At 36.5% G+C, this 20803-nt stretch overlaps 2 protein-coding genes across 2 annotated transcripts in view; both read right to left on the bottom strand.

Moving 5' to 3' along the window:
- Positions 1–20803, bottom strand: part of LOC134847523 (cyclic nucleotide-binding domain-containing protein 1-like) — a 380437-nt gene that overhangs the window by 158501 nt on the left and 201133 nt on the right. The window lies entirely within an intron of this gene.
- LOC134847773 (transcription factor Sp1-like) lies at positions 3310–20691 on the bottom strand. Its single transcript, XM_063864990.1, has 9 exons — positions 20260–20691; positions 19694–20004; positions 18047–18722; positions 8666–9119; positions 7560–7948; positions 7242–7309; positions 6480–6673; positions 5676–6048; positions 3310–5357 (listed from the first exon to the last, which is right to left on the bottom strand). The coding sequence occupies exons 1-9, from the start codon at positions 20680–20682 to the stop codon at positions 5195–5197; spliced, it is 3051 nt and encodes a 1016-aa protein (XP_063721060.1). The 5' UTR covers positions 20683–20691; the 3' UTR covers positions 3310–5194.

Below are 20803 nucleotides of genomic sequence, written 5' to 3'. Positions count from 1 at the left end.
AATATAAATTAGGTATATTCGATAATCATAGTCAAATACACCAATTAAAAAACAGTTTCTGTAGAAAAATGACTAGAAAAACGAACAAAAATCATACAAAATTTTAAGGATTTTTCAGTTTTTTTGCGATTTTTTTTTAGAATTTTCGAAGTTTTTAATTAAAAAAATGGCACTAAAAAATTTCAAAACCAATACTTGAGTAAAGCTCAGTTATCATATCTCAAATCAAGCCTAAATAAAATATTGTAAGCCAGCAAACTTTTTTTGACAAAACTTATCAGCTCAAAACTAGAACAAAAATCAAAAATCACAAACTGGTTTTTCTAGACACTGAGAAAATGTTTTTAAAAATTGTAATATGATGTATAATTCGACACATTCCAACGTTTATTTATGGTATCTCATTTTGCATAAAAATCGAAACGAAAAAAAACTAAAACACACCCAAATGTAAAGTTCCTCGCCAAATGATCAGAATAATGAGAAAAATTTCTGCCGCGACATCAGAACAAGTCTAAAAATATAAAACTTGATCTGTATCTTTTTCGCTCAGTTTTTTGAGTTCAAGTGTTTTCTGTTAGATTAACCATGCAACAAAAGAGCATTAATTAATAACTAACTCTAATCGATTCCCTCTGAAACCTTTCTATCTAATTTATTCTTGAAAAATCGATTTTTTTCTACCCTAAATAACTGCCAGTTGGATTATCATACGATGTTACGTTTTATTTTACCTGATTTCTTAAAACTAGTCAAAAACCAACGGGCTTGACTAAATTCGCCGTGAATTGTTTTATCAGCTGGATCATATCAAATATACGTTTTATTGCAAGAAAAATATAGCAGGTTATTTTTCTAAAATTAGACAAATTGAATTGTTTCAAACCAAATAACTTTTAAAAAAATCTTTAAGTGGAATCTTGTTCAAAGTTTGAACTGATGATAATTATTTTTTGTAGTTGTTTTAAAAAATTTTGTTCAAAATTGCTAGTTAAAGAAAAGAAAATAGTCTACAGAACAAAAACCTCAGCAAGCGCAAATTTTTTGCCACTTTCTTCAAAATTTGTAGCAACAAATTGAGTGACAAAGCAATTAATTCTTTGAAAGTTCAATTTTTTTAAAGCATAAAACAAAACAATAATTAAACTGGTTTTATCTTATATCGCAAATAATAGACACAGAGGCAAAGTGAAGCTTCAAATCACTTGCAGTATCACAAAAATAACATTGCAGGCTAGCAGACAGGAAAAGAAAGAAAGCAACTAAGTTCAAAGAAAAACTTTTGAGGAAAACCACAACTACGAAAAGTTCACAATTTTGTCCGGAATGATGTTCTGTTTCCGTAAAACACGTCGAGACCACATTTGAAGGCCTTTAAGGAAAATTCAAAAACAATTTTGTGCAAACAAAAATGTCATGAATAAATTTGAACTATTAATTCTATTTAGAGATTTTAAAAAAAAGTTTTTTGCAATTCGTAGGAAAACGTACTAATTATGGTTTCCTCAAATGACCCAAACTTAGCTTATTAAGCCGATAAAGTGTAAACCGAACTCATTCTTTACCTCCAGACTAAGTCTGCCGAAGACACTTGATCTTCTCAATTCATTGTGAAGCAAGATACCAACTGATTCACGTGATTCTGTAGACAAATTAATAAAAAAACAAAATCTGTAATCCAATCTGATAACGCTTGCTTATCGCAAGCGGGAAAACAAACCCTGGATCATTAGTTTGATGTCATGCAAACAAAATGTCTCTGGCTCAAAAAATTTCAAAATCTTTCAAGAAAAACACTTTTTAAAATTAATTTGAGATCTGCTAGCGAACACATCTGATTATGCGCATAAAGTTTAAACAATAATAAGGTAATGTATGGCGTCACGCGTGGAATAATATACTCTCGAAATAAATTCACCCACTCGGAAAGACACCAAAAACCATTTTGCTGATATATTTAATTTAGAAATCCAAAGCAGCAAAGCAAAAAAAATTAATTATACAAACGTCATCCAAAATGTTACAACTAAATTGAACTAAATGCTGACAAACTTTTTGTTCTAAACCTTCCCGCTCTCCAACATTACAAAAAATCCATCCTTGTGAATTGTTCCAACCTTTTCTAGAAAAAAAGTAGACAGCAGACAGTTGCAAAGCAGAAAAAAAACAACATTTTTATTGAAAACAACTTTTTTTGAACAAATCTCAAGTTTCTAAATTCCTAGATAAAAACAGGGTTTCGTAGTAAATTATCCCTCAGCTTTTCATCCCATGCGAAGGTATCCTACTCAAAAATAATCCAGTAGTTAGAAAAGCGCAGGACGAAGTAGTCCACGCATTTTAACATATACCACCTGGGGAATCCAAACGATTCAAATATCTCTAGTTTATTCAAAGAATATAAACTAAGATACCGCAATTGAACAACTTGATCAAAGCAATGCTAACTTCTGAAATCATATTCAAATGAAAGCGGGAAACTTTCAACGCCTGTTTCAAAACAATTGATCTTTCGAAATCTTACAGAAAAAAGCTGTGACTTACTGAGCTCTCGCGTCATTGTGGTTTAAAAATACGATTGATCAAATGATTCAGTTCGAAATTAGGAAAAATGTCCCCTAAGCTTCAAAAATCTTCTGTATGGGGGAGTGAAGGGGGCGTGGTCTGTGCGAAAAATATAAAACATTTTTGTATTAGCCTATATCACTCTTCAAAAAACGGTGCCTTTACGATTGTTATCAAGGCAAAAACTTTATGTTTTTTTGAACATTACTTAAAAATGCACCAGAAAGACATTTTAGGAAACACGTGCCGACATTTGCTAAATTGAAATCTAGAAGCATGTCGAATGATCCAGAGTTTGACTATAATTTACTATATCTGAGTTTTTGAATGAGTTAGTCAGCATCCTCACTTTTTCATTAAGTTGCGGGGGCTTTTTACCGATTTGATTAGTGCCGCTGCTTGCTTTTAGTATATAAAACTTCTGGATGAAAAAGTAAAGCTGATTTTTTTTCCGTGAAACGTATGAAACGAGGGGTGGCCGCCCTGGAAAAGCGAAGTAGCGCAGTTAAGGCAGCCTTTAACTGCATTGGTTGTTCAAATGAGACCTGCCGCAGCGTTGTCGTACTGATTCCATAAAAGTGGGAGGAATAAAAGATCACGTTGTTAACGACCAAATGTTTCACTTTTATTTAAGCTCTTTAAATTTCTATAACAAATTCTCATTGATATCTTTTTTAAATCTATTTGTTAAATCATGGAGCCAATAGCTCATCCGATCCTAAGTATATTCTGGCTTTCAAAAAATTACACAAGTTCAAAACTTTATTCGAGTAAATAATTTAAAGAATTTTTAGTAATCACTCATTTTTATTTTTCTAATCGTATCTCATTCATAGCGTTGTACGGTCACTGCAAAGCGACTGATGACCTTTTTTTCGCATTTTATTCTCTAGTTTTTCAAATCAAAGTCATCAGCTGCAGATAAGTAGCTAAAAATGAATCACAGAGTCATGAAGTTAACTGCTGAAATGGTACACTGAAGAAACAAAGACTCTGTGAAACTCAACATCTGAGCAAAATGGGTTCGATTATCTCCAATAAAATTATGGTTTAATTCGATTCATAGTTAAAGTGCAGCAAAGAAAACAAATTACCGATGAGAGAAGAGAGAGTTATTAGTGAATGAACAGACAAAGGCCTTCGCAGAAGGTGTGATATGTTACATGTTCATAATTACTACTATCAACAACATTTCCATCATCAATAAACCACACTATAGTACTGTACTGTCTCGACTTCTTATTCAAATACAATATAATAAACTAAAGCGAGCAAATGTCAACAACTTATTATAATTGAATACAAAGGGTTCTATTGAAAAAAACTCCATATCGAGGAAAAACAACAAATTAACACTTGAAAAATGAATGGTTTCATAAGTTGATTGTCAATTTTTACTCCAGATGTTTACTGGAAATCGAGCTATTTTTTTCGTACTTTTGAATCATTAAAAAATCGGGAGTTTATAGTTGACTACAGAACCCAATTTATTCATTTGTTGTTAGAAGTTCTGTCCCGAGATGTAACAACTCACGGAAGATTTAGTAGGATTTCTAGATTATACTAATGCATCAAAAATGAATGAATTAAAACAATTGTGAATATATTATGTACAATAGATTAAAATGAAACCAGAATATCGAATAGATTAAGACATAGTAAGCTATTAGTGGATAAAGCTATGGAGAAGAAAAGCTATGATTACAAAAAGCTTCAAACAGTGTTCACTACAATAGAATAGAATTGAATAGAAACAACTACACAATGTGATAAGTGATTACAAAAATAATTCTGCCAACGAACGAATAATTAAAACCCTGTGGAGCACCAAAGCGAGCCTTGCAGAACACCAAACTCAAAATCTGTGCAGAACACCATTAAAAAAATTCTATGGGAGGTAACTCAAGGCTCGACTAAGGCGAAGATACGAACGCTCAGATTCAGATGAATGACCCTACATTTTCTGCACCCTGTTTGTATAGCAGTGACTGAGTTACAATTGAAGTCATCCAGATTTATCCCGTTTTGGGCGGAGATAAATTTAATAGCAAAACTAATGCATCTGCGTGATTTTTTAAACTAACGAAAATAACCCTGTATAGAATACCTTACATTTGTTACAAAGGAAATATTCAATTTAGAAAACAAAGCTATTTTGAATTTCGGAGAATTAGAAACGAATCAATTCACATCACAGATCGAGAGGACATTTCTGACATTTGAACGAATTGAGAATTTGGTACGAATAAAGCTTTGAGAAAAGTTCGAAGGTTTCGTGAAAGTGGTTAAATTTAAAGTCACGAGGGGAACATTAATTAAACTCTGTTATAAAGCTATTAGAGTAAGGTCCAGGAAGAAGTTTTGGTCAACATTTGGTTGGAAACACTCATCCAAAGATGGGCATCGAAATACGAAAGGAAACAAAGCAGAAATAAAGTAGTCGCTCTTCTAGCACTTCGGGCGGCGATAAATTAATTCCAAATAGAAAGCATTTCGAAACTAACTTCAAATTAGAGCTATTACACAACTCGCATTCAAAGTTATTATAAGCTATAGGTTAAAACTATCAATCAATAAAGCCATCGTTTTGATACAGTTTAGTTTTTTTGAAGCTTTTCAAATTAAAGATTTAGTTTATTTGCATGGGCGTACAGCCGTTAAAGGGCGAGGAAGCGTCCATTTTGTTCTCGTGTATTAGACACTCCAAATCTGCGAGTTGCGATTTGATGAGACTTTCGCTATTGAGAAGAGAGAAATTGTCATTTGCACTTTGTAAAGCACCTCTGCCACTCCTGAAAACAACAACAATACAGAAACAACAACAACAATACAGTTAGTTCACAAATTAATGAAAAATGCTCCAGTGCTGGTTAAATGAAATTCTGATCTCTACGATTATTTTTTTTCTATTTGAGATTCTTTACTAGGTGCAATATAGCACAAAAAAGTATCAAAAAGTACACAGCAAAGCTCTTGTATGTCATGACTATCTTTGTATTTCTCTTTCAAAAGATGGATGGAAGTTTTTTAAGACAGTATTTCATTAAGTTTTTGTTATAATGAAATGTGCAGTACTTGATACTAAAATTAGTCGAATCCAATATGCCTACCTATCATTAATTATATCATTGCATTGCATCCCATCTAGAGAGTTGAATTGGCTCATCTCGTTAGCCGAAGTCAGACAAAGTGGGGGCGAGTTGTTGTTGTTCAAGTTACTTGACCTATGATGCCCTTTGGAGGGCGATGGTACCGGGTGCATGTTATCATTAGGAGATACCAGTTCCCCGCTTCCATCTTGATTTATATCTGAGGAACCCTGGCTGAAGTTGTTGTTGTTGTTGGTTCCAGTTGGCGAGCTCAGAGGAGACTTGAAAGGGAAGGAAGTCTTGCGTGGTTTGCTGTGAGTCTTGATGTGTTTCGAGAGGTGGTCACTGCGCATGAAGCGACGATCACACAGCTGACATACAAACTTCTTTTCACCTAAACAAAAACATTTAATTTTTATATGACTGGAAAGCGAAACTGTTCGGAATCATAGTCAGGATTTCCGTTAGCGTAGTTATTCTAACTGAACAATTTCATCGTGTTGGGCAGGCTTTCACTTCTTAATTATATTGAGTGATTCGGCCGAGTTCTCATTGGAATCCAGAACCTGTAAGATTTGACCAAACAAAAAAAACTTTATACTTAAGAATGGTCTAATGTATATAATTAGTCCCACATTGTTAGCGATATATTTGACCTTGACCTAAGTTTGATACACTTGCTCTCTCTTTACGAGTTCAAATGTGTTAAAAAAGGACGCCGACATCAAAAGGAGCAATTGTAAGTTAATTAGCATGGTTCAGATTCTTCAATAATTCAAAATTGGCTTTTGCCAATAAGTTAGCATCAACTCAATTTTCACCAACCAGTGTGTATGCGCTGATGTCTCTGCAGCTCGTCTGAGCGAGTGAAGCGCTTGCCACAGAAACTCCACATACACTCGAATGGCTTCTCTCCAATGTGCCATCTGAGATGAGCCCTCAAGTGACTCGTCTTCCCATAGGTCTTCCCACAGCCGGGGATGTGACAGATGTGTGACTTTTTCTTCCCATCCATGTTCCTAGACAGACACAATAACACTTCGCCCTTCTATTATTCTGAATATGATATATCTCATGTATTAAAAACATGGATCCGCCGTTTCCATGTTCTTACACACACCAAACACTGAATAACTGCACTTATACTTGGCCAATTTAACTTTAAGATTTATCTATTGCACGTTTCTCAAAATGCTGCAAATACTCGGCAGTACTACATTCATTGACGGGACCCCCACAAAACAAATTCTAAGCCCCACCCAAACATAAACCCCACCCAACGGAAAACATTCGTAGTCTGCGTTATATTACTTAAATTTCCAGCCAAATTTAATGCTCCAAAAACTGTGCCCCGTCTTTCGCATGATACTAAAAAGAAATAATCCGAATTTGCACGACCTCCTTGACTTTGATAATTTTGAATACCTTCCCCGCAAATTTTTTAAAAACCAATAACTGCTCAAACCCCGCAGTAATTTTCGACACCGCGTATTAAAAACAGTACGGAGTCTTTAATTACAGCAGAAAAAAGCCTTCTGGGTGAAACTAAAGAGCTTTTTATTTCAAGTAGCGTAACTTAACACTTACTTTTCGCCGTCTATGCAATTTGGGCAACTGCACGCAACTCTTCTCACTTTTCTAGACGCAACTTTCGGCTGAAACAAAAACACAGGTTATAAAATCAGTTGTCCAGGGACCTCAACTGAGCATTATTTCCATTCTCGTTTATCAAAAACAGTTTGATTAATACAAAATTATACGAAAAAACAAACACTCAATATTATTTGAAAAATAGGACTGATCTTTACCAACAACTCAGCAATCTTATTGTTTTGCACCACTTGAAAGTTTCGGATTGTCCCAAATCACATGAAAATTCCGCGTACGATTAGAACATTAACTTACCATGTGAAATGACACTGGACCACTGAGATGAGGTGTCGGCGCCGGAGTGTTGCTAGTGTCAATGGCCAAAGCCGAGCGAACGTGGGAGTGCACTAGTGCTCCTGGTGATCCAGCTGACATTCCAGCTCCTCGACCATGATGCATTCCTGGAGTCACACTTCCTCTCGCACTGACCATGGACGCAGGACACTCGCTAATGACTAGAGGTCCGGTGCCTGGCGATGGGAACCCGTTGGATCCATGATGCGGATGCATCTGGTGCTGTTGTGGAACCCCTTGGATTCCAGCTTGGCTCCCAGCGTGAGGGTGATTGCTGGCCATCAAGTGCATACCTCCCCCTTGTGGACTTGTATGGTGTTGCTGTTGCTGCATCCATTTTTGCATGTTGTCTAAACAAAATCTTCAGAATTCTTTCATGCACTTAACCCGTTCTCCGAAACTTGAGAATGACCACCTTTTTCAGGCTAAAAAATCTCTTTTGTTAGGACCACATCACAGAGAGGGAGAAACTGCGCTCTCGTGTACAATTTTTTAAAGCAATTTCAGGTCTTTCGAAGAAGATTCGCAGATATCGAGGGTGGTATCAAGCTAAACCACTTAATTCGTGATTCTAACTTTAAATATTTCGTGACTCAAATTCGGAATATTTCGGACTCTGGTGGTGGTCTTACATGGCCGTTTATCACAGGTCGAGAAGAAAACGTTTTAATCTCACTCCTTTGTTTTTGAAAGGACTAATACCATAGCTTAATCAGTTTTTCACAAGAATCTGCTCAAGAAACCCCAGAGATTTTTGAAAAATAAAAAGTTAAGCGTCCATTTTTGCTTTTGCTTCTTCAAGTTTAAGCTTGAACTTAAAAATCTCGGTCTTTTTTCCTTCTATAAACCCTTCTCACATCAATTTCCCAACTTAAGGCGCAGATGGAAACCACTTCAGGGATAAACATTTATCAGTACAGGATTTAACCTCTTTATTTAGAGGTATAAAGGAGAAACTCGAAAGAGGTAAGTGAAGTTAAACCTAGTTTCCATTTTCCATACATCATCATGTCCTTATTAACCCACTTTTATTTATTCACACTCTAAAGCTGAACCACATCAATTACCCAAATGTTGCTGCTGTTGTCCATTGTTCATAATACTGCTCGGCCTCCTTTGACATCCGGGAGGTGTCTGATTCAGATTGCTCGGACACACTGATCCCACTTGCCCCATATTGGGCGATGTTGCATTGTTGTTCGCCCCAATCACAGAGCCCCCCATTGATCCCTGAGGTGTTAAAGACCCTCCTGTAGTATTGTTGTTTGACCCTGTTGCGAACGGTGATGTCACCGCGATTGAGTTGTTATGTTGCTGACTTGACATCAAAGAACTTAGATTGGAGTTGGTAGAGCAAGCCGTATTTGGGTTAGTATTGGTCCCGTTTTGCATGTAAGATGCCGCCGCTACCGGCGATCTAGCGGCTGCATGTTGTTGTTGCGCCTGTGCCAGCGCATTGGAAGCATTATTGCCTCCATTACTGTTATTCGGCGGAGACACATGCATGTCTAGAATTCCCTGCTGAAACAAAAGAATCATCTCATTTAAACAAAAAGCGTGCGTGATTTTATGAATAGAATTGTCTGCTAAATTGAGGAAACTTGATATTTAAGTGAACCTTTTATGATAGGCAGATGTTAAAAGCGAAGAGACCCTGAAATATTAGTCTAAACGTCATTCTTCTTTTTGATAAATTTAAACAACAAAAATAACTAATACTAAGACTGCTCGTATCATGGCTAAGCACTAAGTTTTCTGACTGCCCTCCAGCTAAACTCAATTAGTTTTTTGAGAACTTCGCTATTTTTGAAACCAACACAAACTTAGAAAAAATAATCTGTGTTGAATTATATTTTCACTCCGGCATCAAAATATTCCAGACAGTATAAAAAAGGACAGCCGTTTTGTGTGCAACAATGTCGCGACCACAGTAATTAAGTGATGCAATAAAGGAAAAAATTGAATAGGAAGTTTGAAGTTTTTTTCCTAGGGAGAGGGTTGGGGATCATTAGATAGTAACCTGGAGAATAGTGTGATTTAATCCCAAAAAACGTGATACTTGCAGGAGAACTATGGTTCCAGCTAAAGCTGGAGGTGCCTGTCTGATAATTTTTGAAAATGTTATACTCATGCTGCATTAAATGGAAAATTTAAAAACTTCAAAAATTGAGGTATTGAAATCTTCCCGAAAATCTAAATTTTTTTCTTCCAAAAATTAAAGGTTTGCCACTTCTGCAGAAAAATATTTCACAACCGATTCTTTCGATTTGATAGGGCAGTTTCTAAGAAAAGTTTCTGAAAAACAGTCGCAAGTTAAAACACCTGCCTTTCCGAATAACATAAATTTTTTCTGCAAAAAGAAAGCTGTGGCCGCTTATGCAGAGAAAACTCCCAAAATCTGATATATCGATTGAACACTTAACCAAAATCAAAAATTTGAACCCAAAAACAGATTTATGAGGGCAGTTTTCTCAAAAGTCAAATAATTTTTTTTTAAAATGGTAAAAAAAAACAATAAGTTGAATTTTCTGAGGGTCATGAATTCTGTGTAAAAAATTGGGCCTATTCGATTATACAGGAAAGCGTCCCACAACCCGTTATTTTGATTGAACCCAAAATCTCAGATTTTGTAGGGCAGTTTTTTACGAAAAAGAAAAAATCCGAAAATATGGGACCAAATATTACCCCCACAAACTTTTTCGAACAGTTTACAGTGCTATAAAAATGAAAAGACTAAGAGATTATGTAGGCCACAGCAGAGTAGACGGTTCTTCCATTTTTGGAAAATCGTTCAAGAAGTTCTCGAGAAAAACTAAACTTTTGACAAAGTGAAAATTTTTACAAGCGTCTCAAAATGAAAAAAAAAAACCTAATACCAGACAATTTCATAATATCTGTTTTTATCAAACAGAAATTCTAGGCAAGCAAGCAGAGCAAGACATTTGAAACTTGATCGCTACACACTAATGAATGGAAAAAGGAGTCAAAAAAAATTTCGGAAAAATTAAGTCGAAAAACTTAATTGGAAAAATAACTTGAAAAGTTGACAAAAAAAACAGCTTCATGGTTGTATAGGTTGAAGTTCGAAAGCAGCCTTCAAAGAACTGGAAATCATTTAATGAGCGGCAAAAAATTTTCGGTCGAAACCTGTTGAGCGGAAAACAAAACTGTTGTCATAGAAAACTTCATAAATTTTGGAAGTTTTGACGAACCATCCATTCTGAAACACGTAATCGCATGCAATATATTGGCCCACCAGATTACGCATTATAAGTTGACTAGGCTGATATATCATAAACTGAAACTGTTCAAACATTTTTCGGTTATACAGTTATAGTAAAAAAACTTTCAGTCAATATAGAAAAAAACTGTTTAAATTGGAAAAAAAACGTGTTTAAGAAAGTAGACCAAAAAAACCATGCGATGAAAAAAGGCGTATAAAAAACGGAAAATGAACAAAAAGAAACTTGGACGATAACCACGAAACCGAAAAAAAAATTCGGGAAATACTAAAATGATGGTAGTTTTTTGAATTTTCGAGGAATAGAGCATGTCGGAAGTGATATTTATCATTCCTACTAGATTGACCATTCTGTGAACAAAGTTTACTAAAACTCAAAAAAAGCTTTGAATCCCACCTGCAACTATAATAACCAACACTTACAACTACCATGATACTAGCTTACAGCACAAGAAAATCCGCACAAGAAAATCCTTAACACACTAGACTAAGAAACAAACATTTCAAACCGGTTTTTCTCGCAACTGACAAGTTTATTTGGATATTTTGAAATCAAGTTCGAATCATAACTAAAACCAATCCTAACGATTATTTTGTGTCGTAATTTTAAAAAAATAGGACACACCCGAAGACAAAGTTCTTCGTCACTGTGTGGTACGAACAATGAGGATTTTTAAAATTAGCCCAATCATAAATGATCATCTCAATAAAACGCTAATTCATGGGCTTAAATCTTTTCAAATTAACATTTTTTACCCTTTCCGTGTTAGGTCTAAGCAATAACGGATACTAATTATTCTATAACTTAAACTGGATCAAAAACTGGAGTTCTAAGTTTATAACCAGCAAAAACCGACCTTTGATAAATTTGATGATCCTTTCATTTGCAAATTACTTTTTGTAAAAGCCTACAACATGAAACAAGAAAGTAGTCGCGTTTTAATGTCTGATTTGGTAAGTCAAACACGTGCTACAGAAATGAAAAACTAAAAATAAGGAGTTGTGAAAAAATACTAAAAAACTGGAAAAAGAAAAATGTCCCATCGGTTGAAGTATGTATTAGTATTATATCGGCAGCATTTGGATTTGACCAGTCTTGCTTTGTTTGTTTTTGGACACTTTCTCCTCAAAAAATTAATATTGGGAGTGCAACACAAATAGAGCACAGGCACTCCGCCAAATACTTCAAAGCGTACCAAAAAAGAGGCGGCATTCTCAAAAATTAAACAATATCAAAAATTATGGTATTTTTATTGCTCTAATTTTCCATTTAAAATGAAATGATTTGACGCGTCGGCCAAATGAAACCTTTCAGTGTTTTTAACACGCTGAACAAATCATCAAACGTTTTATTTTTCGGTAATTTTTTGAAAAATATCAACACCAAATTTCCTTTTTAAGTAGATTGGAAACAATAAGCATGAAAAAATTACTGCTCTTGCAATATATTGCGTCCAAATTCCCTAACAAAAGGTTTAATTTAAAACAGTTGCTCAACATTTTTAATCTCTTTCAGGAGCAATACGGTTGATTTAATTCATCAAGTTTGGAGAGTGCTTCAGAATTAAATTGATTTCCCCAATTTTTAAGAATTTCAGAGCAATTGTGAGTATTGAAAAATTGAATAGAGCGCAGTATACATAAGAACGAGTAGTTCAGAATGCAAAATGATCAATAATTGAAATTGCGCAGCGGAGCAAATAGAGAACAAAAAAGTAAACAAAAAAGGATAAATTGACGTTGAGGCGCTCTAACGCGGCTGTTTGCGTCCGAAGGTGGGGATTTTGAATTGGAGGAGAGGAAAAATTGATTCGGGCGAGGATTTTGCCCAATTTAATCTTGCCTGAAAACCTAGCAACCAAAATTAAACAGTAGCTGCAAATTTTCAAATCAAATCAATCAGCAAATTGAATGCGCGGACCTGGGGAAAACATGTGACGGTAAATAACGCACTCTATCAATTTTAAACTCAATTTCTACTTCAGAATCTTCATTTTTGCTGAGTTTTGAGTAATTATAGACTGAATACTATGAGAAAAAACTGGTTTCCTGCTTTGGATGACTTTTTTGTACCCGAGGACATCAAATCACTCGCTCGTTTTTTTTTGAGCTCCTGCAAATAATACTAAGGCAAAAAACTGCTTTTTGAAAAAGTTATTGTAATTTTCTTATACAAACTAGGATAATTTATTTATAAATTTGTAATAATAATTGGATCTTATCAAAGCTTAACTCGTGTGAGAAAATTACATCAAAAAAGGTTTCATGGTATCATTTATTTTCTGCCACTGGTTCCAACGAATAAATAGATGCGCATCTGGAGTATCTTTAAGTGCAGTTAAGCTGAGAGAGAGAAAAGGGAGGGCAAGGCGGGGAAATTTGGGCTGGGAGGGTGATAAAAATTATCGCGTAATATGAGAGCAGAGGGGTTCTATAGGAGATTGTGGGGAGGAATTTTATCACTCTTGTCATAAATAATCCCAAATAGAACGAGGCATATCTGCGATCCAATCGCTCGCTCAAAATTGGGCAATCAATGATCCAGTCAGCCATGAGTTTAACGAAAATGAGCAAAAAATGAACATCCCTAGTTTCGGGTCAATCATAGTTTTAAACTACAGAGCTGTATTTTTTTTTACCAAATAGCGGGCCAAAGAGGAGAAGGGTGGTTGAGTGGCGACACCCCTTTCTCTATTCCTCCGATTTGGGTGCCAAAATTTTCGGAAGGGTCACCTCGTTGGTACTATTTTACGACAGCCATTTTTGCCTCCGATCAACCCTTAAATTTGTCTCAAGGCACCAATACATCCCAAACAAAAGGGTCAAAACCTAGAGCTGCTTCGATAAACGTGCAAGTCACAGATGCTTACTTCATACGAACGGATCAATGATGCAAGCGGATTTAGGGGAGGGGGGACGGATGCCCACCCCCACCCCACCCTCAGGGATTTGACTTCAACTCACTGCCGACCCAAAGGGTCCCCACTTTGTACAATTTTGAGATCACGTACCCATTTTCGGCGGACGGACCCTAAAACTTTTATAAATATAATAATTTTGCAAAGGTAGCGCGCGCCGAAAAAACGCGATTTTTTGATCGAAACTTTCCAAAAAGTGCCCACAAACGCTTAAAACATAAAAAATTTACACTGAAGATTAAACATGGCGAGATACATAAAGCTTTCAAATATATAGTAGATTCCCCTTTTCAAACGTTTAATACCAATTTCGAAATCAAACACGTTATTGCAAACCTTGCACTTCCATTATCACAAAGCGCAAATTGCCTTCCATTTCTAAATGAAGAAAATCAACGAAGGTCAAACTGCCAAAAAATGAACTTTTAACAAACTTCGCACCATTTAGAATACAACACAAACATAGCATAGCAAGCAAGCAGACAGAAATGAAAAAAAGCCAATAGATGCAAAAAATTAAAGAGCTTCCAAAAAGCTACAACTACCAAAACATGTCCAAAAACACAATCATCATCGGCGGTAAAAAAAAGTTGTTAAAAATGTTTATCGAGCAGCAACTAAGCCAACAAAAGTTGGGTGAACTCACGCTGAGAACAAAACAAATTGTTGTTATGAAAACTTTTGAAAATACTAAAACCCTTTAAACCCAATCACCTCAGGAAACAACCGACAAAAAATTAGGTCACAAAGCCAACAAGACTGCTGGTATTAGGGCAAAGTCCTATATGTTCCGACTGTCTTTTAAGGCTCTGAAGCAGTGTTCGCTTTAAAGATGAATTTTTCGAAAAACAAAGAAAAAAATACAAAAACTTCGAGTTTTAATTTAAATCATCCCCCAACGTGCCATATTAAGTATAAAGTGATCGATTTCGCTCCTAGTAACCCAGAGATTATGACAAATAGCCTGTTTCGACCAAGTTGGAACGATTTCTATGAGGGATTAAATCTCCGCTTACGCATTATCGCGCGTCAGTTGTTCCAAATTGGCCATATTGGCAATCTTTAAACCCTCATAACTTTATGAAAAATGATCACAAGTGAAATATCTTTTCAAATTTGAGCACAAGAAAACAATACATTTGGGTTGATATAAAAAAAGTCCGTCAAAATTTCTTAGTTGAGAAGTCGAAATTTGTCTGAAGAAAAAAAAACCACCCCGAGCACAAATATTCCGTTACTTTCGTTAGGAAAGACGGAACAATAAAAGAGTAGACACAAGCCAAATCAACTTTCCCTAAACCTCATTTATTTATCATACGAGTATTTATTGAAAATTAACTTGAAAAACTTATTGTCAAGCAAGTGCTTGTTGTGCAAGTATCAGAGCATGTGCGACCCGTTCAGATTTAGCAAATTTACCAACGCGATGCATTTAAATGAAATAGGCTTTTTGGGGGCGGTGGACAGACATTAGCCTCTCAAAGAGACTAATAGCCGCTTCCTACTAAAAAATTTCAATTGCTTGACTGAAAATACCATGACTCAACAGATTTAATAGAAACATGAGTACCTCTCAGAATCCACACTTCGGTCAAAATAAACTTAACTTTTCGTCAATGGAACCTTCTTCACTGCAATTGGAATCAAGACTGCTAGAATTTTAATTTGATGAATTACTCAACCCCGTACGATGTTTATTTATGGGTTGTGATTCTTCCAAAACACACCCGAATGCAAATTTCTTCCTTAGTATGCGGATGAGTTCTCCGACAATAAAGAACAAATTTGCTCTTTCGAATTGAACAGCTCGTTGCCTCTGATTGTTTGTTCGAGTGGATCTTGTTAACTACCCCCCCCCCCCCCCCCATTTGCAATAAGGGAGGAGGGGATAGTTAACAAGGTACAAAACTCGCATATGCCTTACTGTTCAGTTCTTTATAGGGGGGACATTCGTTAGAAGGTACCATGGGGTGGTGGTGGTGGTGGTGGTGGTGGTGGGGGGGGGGGGTGGTAGTTAACAAGATCAGCATGATAAAACTAGCCCCACATTTTATCGCATTCAAGCTAAATTTTTCGTCAGCTTTGCAGTTTTATTGAAGTGCAAATCCACATTGCCTAAAAATCCTATATAATATATCCGATCTGCTAATCTTATGCAGGGCGGCGACAGAGGGTTGGGAACGGGGCGGATACATTAACACAGTATCCAGGCTGGTCGTTCCTTCATCCAGTTATTTTTTTCTATTCATATTCCCATCTCTACTTTCATTACTATGCATGACGCAGGATTATTTCACGCATTGTAATATCGGCAGCTTTTCAGTCTATGGGGAGTTGGAAGATAAAAGCAAAATCGGCGACAAGGCCGAAATATAATCAAGCATCAGCGATGCAGCAAGACAAGCTAGCCACACATGACAAAAGCACAATTAAAGGCAGAAAAAAGAAGAAAAAAAAACGGTTTTCTGACTCACAGAAAGAAAAACTGGAATTATTCTCAGAGCGATCCATGTATTTGCCAGGTACACTGGACACCGTTATGGATATATTTTCAATATAATATCGAATCAATGGAAAATACATTAAACAGAATGAGAGAGACGAAAATTAGTTAGCCGTATTCACCAACTTGTTTTTCATATCAAGCTTTGTACAATTTGAGATACAGACCTTGAATTGATATGAATTGAATTGAAGTAGAATATATGACAAAACAACGAATTTAGGGTATATTACAGAACTCTAAACGACAATCAACGGCCATTGTCCAACATAAAATAGGATTTCCCTGGTTCAATTCAGATATGAATTATAAATCAATATACGTATTGAGTTACTTTATGAAAACCCTTTCCTTGTTTGAATCTACGATTAAAGGAAAATTTAGGGTTTTAAAATGCAACGTGAAAAGAACATGACAGAGGTACTACGAGGGGGACAACTCCACCTCAGAAATTCGACCCCTTCACCGCCCAATGTGTGCCTTTTCCGGTACTATTTTTCATCAATTTTGCCGCCAAACCCTAAGCTTTTCATAATTTGCCAGCATTCGACACCAATATTTGCACGGCGCAGAGGTTATTGCAAAATGCAATTTATTTTGATATCTTCTTAACCTTAAAAAATGGCGTGGTGACTTTATCTGTTTTAGTAGACAGTATATTATGTTTCTTTAAATAATATTTTAGCTTATTGGGATAAAAATTTAGCGTAGCTTACAAAAACCAAAAACTTTTCTTCTGAAAATCAAAAAATTATTCTTTCGCAAGCCTTTCTGCGTGCTTTAATTATATCCTAAAAAATAAACTGATGATTTCTAACGGAAATTACATTTTGAGCCGCTAATTCGAGCTTATTTCTGCATCAAAAATTGTGAAGAGAATCTCTCCTCCAGCGCAGATGAAAAAAACGTGTTGCATTAAAATTAGCTCATGTTCAAATCAAACCTGAGAGCCATTGCGTCTGATAGCTTGTCTTTAAATCAAAAAATGAGAAAAAAGTTTAAAAATTGCAACCGGAAAAAGAGTGGAATTTAATGAGCCATAAAAGGAAAAATTGAGACCATAAATATGAATTAAACAGGAGCTTTTCAAAAAGAGGCTGCTATATAAAGTTGTCAGCGGTGAATTTATAACCAGAAGCAGATGGGCAAAACCTGGTCCGCCTCCCGGAGTCCTAAACAACCTCAGAACTCATTCTCAACACATTTGTGAAGGAAATAATCAACACTAACTTCAAATTCTACAAAGCAATCTCAACTTCCTGTCGCAAAAACTACACAAGTCCAAAACTCGGAAAACCTTTATACGAATTTATCCATAATCTTACTTTTTTTCGCCTCCGTATTTCTGTTCCGACCGCGTTCAGGGGTGGCAGGAAAATCCGACCAAGGGTGTTTTTTACAGGTATCACAACTGAATGTCAGATTGAGACAAGAGATATAACAAAACAAAGCAAATTCAATCGTGATTCTTGTTCAATAGAAAAAATTTGAAACATTTCTCTCTATGAAGGAAAAATGTAGAGAACATTTTGCGATTCAGAGTCAGAATTCGAATCTAAATAAGCTATGTATATTTCGTTTGTTTTTTTTTTGTTTTTCGAGATAATTGCGGTCGGTGCTTATGTCGAAACATTTTTCAAAAATACTGATTTCTATTGCTAAACAGCTGTTTAAAATCCCGCAAAGCAAACTTGCAACTTGTATTGAAAACAAAATGTCTGCTACTGAATATCACAAAAAAACCGATAGCATAGCACGAAAAAATTGTGTTAAACATCCAAGTTACCTGTCTAGGATTAGCAGGACAGGAGGAGACACTGCTTCCTCCAGGTGGCGACCTTAACAGTCCATTCTGCTGCTGATGCTGAACCACTCTCATGCCCCTATCCCAGGGGGGACTGCAACTATCACTAGCTCCCCCTGCATGACCCGACAGGTGCTGATTGCTTAGTGCAGTCGAGCCCACACCTGTACAGCCACTTGTCTGATCTAACACAGAATGATCTGTTCCCGCTGAAGCCGTTGCCGTGGACACAGCCGCCATCAAATTGGCCATAGGATTGAAATTAGACTGGTTTTGGGCCATACTATTTGGGCACGAACTGCTAGTCAGACCATTAGGAGTTGCGAAACAGCCAGCTGCCGCCGCTCTTAGGATCTGCTGTGTCATCAAATCATTGGCCACGTTATTTACACTACTGGGTGACATCTGCTGATGCTGTTGTAAGCTGTGTTGACTGTGAAGATTGGAGGAGATTTGGTTCTGAGGACATTCCAGGCTTCGAGAGTTGTGTTGGTTTTGCTGTGACTGAGACAAGGTTCCTCCTATCGTGTTGCTGCTCAGAGAAGCCAAGTGTTGATCCTGTTGTTGTTGAAGTAAAGCTTTCGAGGTTTTTACTGAGTTCGATTCAATCGATCGACTCATGAAGTTGACAAAGCTATCGTGGGCATTTTGCTGGGCACTAAAACAAGAAAGCTGGTTTTCACAAACATTTAAAAGTGGCAATATCCTACACTAAGAGGCGCGGGCAAATTCTTCAAAAATTGCATTTTTACGCACGTTTTCTCTAAAATTTGGATTTGGAGCAAAAAGTTTATGGCAAAGTTTATGGTTATTTTTGTCATTCCGACCATTGAAAATGGGGAGGAACTTTGTATTCGGGTGTGTTTTAGTTTTTTCTTTTTGTTTCCATGCTAAATCAGGTACCACAAACAACCATCGGACTGGATTAAGTGATATATCATATGGAAGCCCTTACAGTCGTGATTCGAACCACATTAAAAAAATTTTAAATTTTTTTCCCAGTGTCGAGGAAAAAAAAACAATTTTGAAATTTTTGGTTTTTCGTCATAATTCGAGAGAACAAAGCGAGCGAGCAGTCTTATTTTAAATTCTTTAATGCTTGCAATAGCCTAATTTTAAATGCAAAAACTTAGTTTTACTTGAGAAACGTTATTTTAATTTGAGAGTTTTAGCGCGTTTTTGGAATAAAATTTTTCAAAAATTCGAAAGACTGCAAAATTGAAAAAACTAGTCTTTTTCTAGTCATTTTTCTATGAAAATTCTTTTACAAATTGCTTATTTTAGTATGACTTTCAAATACACAGCAAATTGTTCAGGTCCTTTTATCACACCACGCCGAAAAAAAAAGACAATAATCTGAAAAACTTTGTCGTATTCTTTTTAGACTATGGTCGGAACATTCTGTGCTACTTGCACAGTAATCGGCTGCTATCCTTGTTATATTTTGCACGAGCTTTAAAAATCAATTTTTTAGCTTGGAAAACGAGAAATCAATTTTCTACCTTGTTTATATTATCTAGAAACTTACGGAAACGGTAGTTTTTTGTAAAGATCAACTTTTCCTCACATTTAGTAATCATCAAAGTCTACGGAGATCATTCGCACACTTCTTATGTTCCAACTGAATACCTGTGGTGAGAATGATGTGACGTAGGTTGTCCGCCACCGCCACTCATCGAATGTGAATTGTTGGATTGGGGAGAAGTAAAGCTATTTAACAAGGAGCACTTGGAGAGTTGGTCTACAGCTGTCGCATTAGTCTGTTGGGATGACCCCCCACCTCCGCCCCCGCCCATGTGCGACTGTGGGTGGGTTCCCCCGTTCACTTGACTCATGAGGAGCTGTTGCTGGACAGGACATGAGCTGAGACCTCCGACATGTGAGCTGAGATCCATGTTGGACAAAGATCCACTGCCGGGAACTGTCAAGTCTAGTATGTCCTGTAACAACAAATGCACTTTGTGCTAATTTGGTTCCAGAGCTACTATCACATTAGCAGTCAAATGTTTCTGCTACGCCTTTTCAATATTTGGCAAGACTATATCAGCATTCAGCTCCTTTTCATGGATTTACCATCATGGATTTATCCTAATTTTATAGAAAACTTGAATCAATTTAAACAAAAATAGAGCGTCAACCACTACAATGCAATGCTCAAGTGATCAAGTTAGGAAGCTGGTAAGCGAATAACTCACTTGCTGGTAGCCGACAGATGATAAAGCGTTGTAACCATTGCTCGCATGTGCGTGGATGGGACTCTTGTTCACGTTTGGACAGCCGTACGAGGGCATCGGCGGTTCCTGTTTGATGTATGCAGCAGCCGGGAATATATCATTGATACCTCCGAAGAAACCGTCTTGGAAATTGAACACATCTGCCGCAGGAGAAGTTTGACACTGGATCATTCCAGCGGCCGTTCTGGAAGACAGCGCTGCTGCATCAGCGGATGAGAACTGTTGAGAATAGCATGCGAAGGGTTCCTCGAATTTAGGGAAGGCGTTGAACCAGTTTGAGGCGACTGCCACTGCGGCGGGGTTCAGGGCAGGGGGAGGGGAGGAGGAGGAGCCTATTTTGGAACAGTGGGCGGCCAATAAAGCTAACGGGCTACTCTTAGCCATACCATCTACAAACCTGAAAAAGATAACAACTGCTCAAAAATCAAAATACCGATCAGAATCAGTACGAATAACATCAAAATAGGCGGAGATTTAGCAAAAGATCCATTACTTCGCACTCTTT

Source organism: Symsagittifera roscoffensis, chromosome 6 (genome assembly GCF_963678635.1).
Source record: "Symsagittifera roscoffensis chromosome 6, txSymRosc1.1, whole genome shotgun sequence".
In the NCBI taxonomy this organism is placed as follows: domain Eukaryota; kingdom Metazoa; phylum Xenacoelomorpha; order Acoela; family Convolutidae; genus Symsagittifera; species Symsagittifera roscoffensis.
This window is presented reverse-complemented; position numbering and strand designations above follow the sequence as displayed.